Genomic DNA, 7,983 nt, shown 5'->3' with positions numbered 1-7,983 from the left:
TCTCACATTCCTGTCACAGAGTCATGCTCTGTCATCAAGTAAGCCAAGGATTGATGATCTTCCCTTTTTCCACCTCTTCAAGGGAGATGTAGGAAAAGCAGAGCAACAATGGAGAGTAATTCACACTATGGAATGGAAAAATGCAGAAGATGGCAAAACAGAGGACTTCTGGGTAGAAGTTTCTGCATACACAGATACTGCAGGGGATAGAAACTTTGAAGATCTTGGCAATTTTGCATTGAGTCTTCTTGCTTTACCATTCAGCAATGCAGCTGTTGAGCGTTCATTTTCCCAAATGTCACTGATAAAGAACAAGCTAAGAAACAGGCTAGAGCAGAATTCTTTGGTAAATATAATGAGGATTCGAGCTTACATGCAAAGAAGAAACATATGCTGCCATGAATTTAAACCATCACCACGGATGCTTTCCCTCTTCACTGCTGAAATCTATTCAGCAGCACCTGAGAAGAGTGGAGAAGAGAGCACACATGTCTAAAAGGAAACAGCCCTGTTGAGATTGTGTATAGTTCTGTTCAACATTGTAATCAAAATGAGTTTGCACAGTTAGGCCATCTAAGAAGAAAAGGTTCTGAAGAGTTCTGAAAAAAGAGAAGACAAAAACAAAGGGACAAGTGTTCAAGTTCACCCAGTAAGCATATTGGTAATACAATTGATAAAAGCAAGTGTATGTTAATTTAGCTTAACAGTGTGTTGATTTTTATGCTGATGCTTATGTGTAAACAGAAGAAACAGCAGATATGGAGAGAAGAGCATCAGAGAGAAGTGCTGAGAAGAGAAAAAGTAAGTACAAGTTAGTACTTCTGACTAGGGAGATGAAATGTTTTTGTTTGACCTTTATTGTATGACATTGTGTAAAAAAATAAAACTTATTAATAATTTGGGTAATGCAATAGGCCAAAATATTAAACACACACACACACACACACACACACACACACACACACACACACACACACACACACACACATATAGTTTATTTTTTGGTCTTTTGTGGAAATCCAGTCTTTGTCTAATCCGATTGGACACTGGAAAATTGGGCTAGTTTTCATTCCATTTGGGCGTGTTTTGAGTTGTCATTGGGCTGGAAATATTTCTGGGACCTGGCAACCCTGCATCTTGACGTTTTCTGAACTATAGTCTAAACTATAATACGATAGAAAGCATGTAGTAGATTATGTGCAACAGGTTTATTATTTAAAGGCTTATTTGTAGCGTATATCAAATATAGGCTAATAGTCGCTTCACCAATAATTCTGTCACTCGCCCTATTGTTCGAATCCTATAGCTTTCTGCCTGAATAAACATATCAAACATAATGGGCAGTTGTCATGACTGTGTTGTGGATTCGCATGTGCAGTGATTAAAGGACATTATGACCTGTGCTGTCTCTTGCTTTAAATGATGAGCAATAATTTCCATCGTTTCTATTCACATGGTTCAATATATGAGATGAATGACGAATCAGGAGACAAAATCCTTTATTCCAGTTAACATGATTATATCATGATGTACATCAACAATGTTAAGGAGTTAAAACATGGATACTCTGCTGGCCGGACATGAGTCCCAGACAGACTCGAGACTCCGGATGATGTTCGTGTGCTTCAAGCTGCCCAAATCAACAGCTGTATGAAAGCCTCCTCACACCCTCACTGATGCTGCTTTCACTAAAGTCTCTTTCAGACTGTTTGCTGGACACACAGAGGACGGGTTTAGGATTTTATTAACGTTTTCATTCAAATTATCCATCGGGTTTCCACGTAGAGTTTCGCCGTGGCTGATGCTCGCCTTGGATTTGACCTGACGAAGGCAAAAGTAACATTTCCTCTCCGCGTATTTGAGTCTCTGATGAAAGGCCAGAACCTCTGCTTGCTGTTCACTTTGATTAGACTGCGACAAACTATTTTACCGCTTGCTTCAGTTTTTTCTTAAATGGACGAGAAGAAAACACAAGCGTGAGCGGCTCGTGGACGCGCACAGACCACACCACATAGGCTTATAGCCAAAGACTAATTTACAGCCCCAGTCTCTGGTTAGGCTTTTAAAAGAAAACGAAAACGCACACACACACACACACATACACACACACAAAGATATCTGATATGATAAAGGTGAAAAACCAAGAAACACTAATACACGCTAATCAATTAAACAGTTATTCGTTTATACAGAACATTTGATACAAAACAAAACATGTATGATTACACCCCCCCCCCCCCCCGGTTTAATTATCTGAGCCTGCTCCATTTAATTAGATTTGTCTGCGTGTGCTTCTCCCGAAATTAGTTTATTAAACTTCAATTAAATATGAAGCTCATAAAACAAGAAAAAACTACAATATTTCCAACAAGGATAATAAATGCTGACAGAAGATTTAAGCATGTGGACAGAATGAACAGTGTGAGTCTTTTTAAAGATGTTAATATCAGACTGAAGTTTCTTCCTCTGTTACGGCGAACTGACTTTGATCTTCAGCAGATGAAACTGAAAAACACACATTATTGACTCAATGAATGACCATCATGTGGTGAAAATATTGATCTATATAATATAAAAAGAGAAACAGCAATGGTGTCTGTCAGAGAGAGAGAGAGAGAGAGAGAGAGAGAGAGAGAGAGAGAGATCAGACAGAAGTGTTACCTCTCGCTCTGTAACATTTGTAAAGCAGCACGACTGTGGCGATCAGATATTGACAAGCTGCCAGAAGAAAACTGAGGATTTTGAGTCCAGAAATCTGAGCTGAAGGTGAAACTGAAACACAAACACAAGAACATTATTCAGCAACATTACGGAGATCTGAAGGCCGTTCAGAAAGTTTCTCGAGGAACCCAAAGTTACTGTGAGTGAATATAAAAGCTTTTAACGGTTTTTCCTCCAGTCTCGTATTATTCCTCCACCATTTCCCTTTTATTTTCATCAAAACTCAATGTTTGACACTGAACACACATGAGCTCAGTCAGATTCATTCCTTCCTGCTTTCAAAAGAAAATAATAATCTAATCTAAACCAATCTCCGGAGAAATCTCCTAGTTACTTTTTATCGCTCCACCATTGAGAGTGTCCTTGTATACTGCCTCACAGTGTGGTACTCTGGATGTTCAGCATCAAATAGGAAGGCAATGCAAAGAGTAATTAGGACTGCAGAAAAAATCATTGGTTGCCCGTTGCCTTCTTTGGAGGAAATTGCAAACAGCAGGTGTCTCCGCGGAGCCCGCAACATAATAAAAGATGACACCCACCCTGGACATGGACTGTTTAGCCTCCTGCCTTCTGGAAGGAGATACAGGAGTCTTAAAAGTAGGACAAATAGACTAAAAAACAGTTTCTATCCATGGGCCATAAGGATTCTAAACGGGAACAAGACATAATGTTGACTGTTTTATTCTTAACATGCGATACATTTTAAGGTGTATAACACCGATATATATTTTTTTAATATATTTTTAACATGTTATGTGATTATTTTTATAGATGATTTTTTATTTAATGTTATTTATTTAACTTAAAATGTTTATGGTCTTCCTTGTTTTTTTGCTATTTGTGTGTGTGTATTCCGTGATCAGATGGGCATTATAATTTAGTTGCATTGCAATGACAATAAAGCTTCAATTCAATAATAGTCTCTAACATGTTTGACCTGATTTTTAGGGATGGAAATGGGTGAAAAAAGGTGAGAACATTGCGTGCAGAGAGAAACATTCTCCGAGGTCAGGACACCTTTATATAAGCAAACTCGACTCTCAAAAATGTGTGACACTGCACAAAATGTGAATACAAAAGGAATGCAATAATTTACAAATCTAAAAAACGTACATTTTATTCACAATAGAATATAGATAACATATCAAATGTTGAAAGTGAGAGATTTTGAAATGTCATGCCAAATATTGGCTCATTTTGGATTTCATGAAAGCTATATATTCCAAAAAAGTTGGGACAGGTAAAAATAAGAGGCCGGAAAAGTCAAATCCACATATAAGGAACAGCTGAAGGACTAATTTGCAACTTATTAGGTCAATTGGCGACATGATTGGGTATAAAAGAGCCTCTTAGAGTGGCAGTGTCTCTCAGGAGTCAAGATGGGCAGAGGATCACCAATTCCCCCAATACTGCGGCGAAACATAGTGGAGCAATATCAGAAAGGAGTTTCTCAGAGAAAAACTGTGTACCAGCCTGGTACAAACTGTGGTTTTGGCCTATACGGCTAATTGTGCCCTTCATAACAACTGTGAGGAGGTGATTTTTTTTTTTTATAACTCATTCGCTTACGTTATATAAAGCCTTAAAGTTCTGCATAATTAAGGCATGGTTACTTTGAGTGACAGGTGGATAGCCATTTGTCCGCAGTCTATAGTCATTGCGTTAGAGGTCTTCACGGGGCACCCGAGACCCGTGGACCCGGGATCCGACCCGGGACCCGTACAGGTTCGGGTCTATTTTTTAAATTGTCAGCCGGGTCCGGGTCGGGTCCTAATCTATTACTTCGGTTCCCGGGTCTGTTAATGTTGTAGCCTATGTAATACGTCAATCGGACTCGGAGAACACCTGGCCGTGAGAGTCAGCGCGGCTTGTGTGTTTTGTGTAACTTACAAATTGCTAAATTAGGATAAGAAAAGTGTGAGCCGGGAAATGAGGTTTAGAAATACACAACAACAACAAAAACACAAGCGCTCTCTCTCTCTCTCGCGCGCGCGCTCTCTCAGCCGTTTAGAAAGCGGGCAGATTTAATGCATGAGCGCGGTAATAATGTACTCAAGAATATATTTCAAATCAGCAACAAGACCTCAGGTGAACTGTCACATAAATGTTTTCTGTGATGCTCAAATTGCGTAAAAAAAGGCTCATATTTCAGGTTACTCCAGCTGACGCGCGAGTGCAGTCTCAAGCGCGTGTCATGTTTCTATGGCAACCCGAGCTTCCGCAGTGACTGTAATGACTTTAAAAATAATATGAATGAACCGTCTTGTTTAATCTTAAAGTTCTGCTAGTCAGACTTGGCTCAGAGAGATTATGGCAAATAAATAATGGTAACGCAAGCGGCCATGGCACTAAACGAGCAATAGTTATTAGTTCAAAAGGGCAAACAGTCAAAGTTAAATAAATAAATCCGTCACTGTGAAATAAAATTTTACAGCTGAAATGAGTGAATTAAGCATGCTTGGAACAATTAATGAGGAATATTGTAATACATCACAATCAAGGTACAAGGAAGGGAGACAACGGCAATATCGTTAGGTAGGCTGACTGAGACAAAGTTATTTTTCGCAGCTTGTTTATTAACTTGTTAACAGCAGTATATTGTTTAATATGAGACAATCGGGTCCAGTCGCGTCTGTGTCTTCCCGGCGGGTTCGGTTCCAGCTATCAAATAATAGACGGGTCCATGTCGGTTCCGGGTAATATATTTTTGGCATTTTTCGGATCTGCACGGGTCCGGGTCCAGTTTTTGAAATAATAGACGGGTCCGGGTCGGATCTGTGTTGAACATTGCGGGTTTCTTCGGGTTCGGGTGCAAATTTTTGGACCCGTGAAGACCTCTACATTGCGTCACCTAAGCTCCACCTACATCTCGCCTTTTTTGCCCATTTTCTGTAATCCGGGAGTGACACGTGATGACTCGCTCGCAAGATGACAAGGCCCAGCTCGCCCCTACTTTAAAGGTGCACTATGCAACTTTCCGTCCACTGGAGGGCGCCTATTTAAAACAAATGCATAGTTTGATGACGCAAAGTTTGAGCGCAGTATCTTGGGACGTGGAAATTATGTTGATGGATGCGGTTATTAAAGTTACTGTAGTATGAAGCAGAGCCGGACCGAGTGTTGTGAAGCTGAACACGTTGTGTTCAATTTTGTGTTGAAAATTATGTTATGACGTTACTCTGTGCGTTCACTTGTTCACACTGCTAAGAGTAAAGCGCTCCTGCCAAATAAAACCCGAAAGCGAGGGTGACGCAGATATGACGCAATTAACAGGCGACTCCCTCAAACGCTATGCTGAAACGTCCCAGTCCTTAGTTAAAATAGCAATTTTCTCACAATGCACAAATATTTGGAAACATGTGGAATATTGCAGGTACACAACTGAACAAAATATATAACACTGGCCTAGTGTTTTTTGGATATTTACTGCAAAAATGCTACATAGTGCACCTTTAAGCTTCAGAACGGCTTATAGGAATCCTATGAGTGACGTCACGGACACTACGTCCATTATTTTTTTACAGTCTATGGTGTGGCATGGGCAGCTTACACATCTGGATAGGCGCTATCAATGCTGAAAGGTAGATCCATGTTCTAGAACAACATATGCTCCATCCAGACGTCGTCTCTTTCAGGGAAGCCCTTGCATTTTCCAACATGACAAGATACTGCACCACATACTGCATCAATTACAACATCATGGCTGCATAGAAGAGGGATCTGGGCACTGAAATGTCCAGCCCGCAGTCCAGATCTTTCACTCATAGAAAACATTTGTCACATCATATAGAGGAAGCTGCGACAAAGAAGACCTAAGACAGCTGAGCAACTAGAAGCCTGCATTAGACAAGAATGGGGCAACATTCATATTCCTAAACTTGAGCAACGTGTCTCCTCAGTGCCCAGACGTTTGCAGACTGTTATAAAAAGAAGAGGGGATGCCACACAGGGGTAAACTTTTCCCAACTTTTTTGAGATATGATGGCATGGAATTTATAATCAACTTATTTTTCCCTTAAAATGATACATTTTCTCAGTTTAAACATTTAATATGTCATCTTGTGTTCTCATGTTGTATTCTGAAATTTGTTCAGAATTGCATTCTGTTTTTATTCACAATTTGTACAATGTCCCAACTTTTTTGGGATCGAGATTGTATAAAACACTAAGGGTGCTTTCACACTTGGTTCGATTGGCTGGAACGAACCTGAGTTCAATTGCTCCCCCCTCCTCCTGCCCCTGCTGGACTGTGGTCATATAATATTATTTGGGTCCGAACCGGGGTTCGTTTGCGTCATCAAAGCAGCAGCTGTTTACCCGGTTGCTTAGTAACGACAGAGAGCGCGAAGGAGGCGAAATGTGCCTTAAATGAAGGCCGCGAATGCCCTGCAAATGCTCTGAAGAATGCTGAAGACGAGCAGAAACGAGATCTACAGCTCTCTGCTTGAGGCATGTCAGTGAGGCTCGTCAGGTAAATGACTGAAACACATACAAAACACACATTTTTATCAGCTCATATGCAATATCATCTAATTGCGGCCACAAATGGGCGTTATCTTGCTGGTGGGGGTTACCGCTTTCTCAGACTAGAATTTCTTCTTCTTCTTCTTCTTCTTCTTCGTCTTCGTCTTCGTCTTCTTCTTCGTCTTCTTCACCTCTTCTGCTGAACTGCTAGCTGTCAACATCCGGATTCATTTGTTCAACATTCGCTAGTTAGTTTTTCTCAAACAGAAGCTTCAAAATAAGATCTAGCATCTTGTAACATGACATCATGACGTTAAAGCCAAGTGGCATGTTATCTGTACGCCTTTTGAGCTATCCGCGTGAATGTCTACGCCTAACCGAACCATTGTGTGTGTGTGTGTGTGAGTGTGTGTGTGTGTGTGTGTGTGTGTGTGTGTGTCCACAATGAAACTAAATGATGTTTTTTTTGAAAATGTAAAAATGCAGAATTCTTGTGATGGGTAGGTTTAGAGATCAGGGTTGGGTGGAGGCAATCGTTATTGGGATTGACATGGCCAATGAAATGTTAAGAATCGGTTGCAGGGCAATTCACGCATATGGAAGAGGAAATTACATCCTAACCCAGTGTGGCTTGAGAAACTCATCACGATTGGTCGATGAGACGCTACCAGGAAGACCCAATAGGCATTCTTGTTTCATGATGGGAACGCCCAAGCCGCAGCTGGACCCTTCTCCTCATATGTCATTAATAGCGGTTCACTTCCGCGATTTAGTACGATTGCGTTCAACATCAGCGGA

The 7,983-nt window shown here is 40.6% G+C and overlaps 1 protein-coding gene across 1 annotated transcript in view; it reads right to left on the bottom strand.

The window, feature by feature from the left end:
• Window positions 1-2,351: 2,351 nt before the first annotated feature.
• LOC137079517 (Fc receptor-like protein 5) overlaps window positions 2,352-7,983 on the bottom strand; it is a 256,219-nt gene continuing 250,587 nt past the window's right edge. The window contains exons 15-16 of the mRNA XM_067447471.1: window positions 2,662-2,772; window positions 2,352-2,505 (exon numbers count right to left, since the gene is read on the bottom strand). Coding sequence (XP_067303572.1) covers window positions 2,493-2,505; window positions 2,662-2,772 — 124 coding nt within the window. The 3' untranslated portion in view covers window positions 2,352-2,492. The remainder of the gene's footprint in view (window positions 2,506-2,661; window positions 2,773-7,983) is intronic.

This window comes from Pseudorasbora parva, chromosome 1, assembly GCF_024679245.1.
Source record: "Pseudorasbora parva isolate DD20220531a chromosome 1, ASM2467924v1, whole genome shotgun sequence".
Lineage (NCBI taxonomy): Eukaryota > Metazoa > Chordata > Actinopteri > Cypriniformes > Gobionidae > Pseudorasbora > Pseudorasbora parva.
This window is presented reverse-complemented; position numbering and strand designations above follow the sequence as displayed.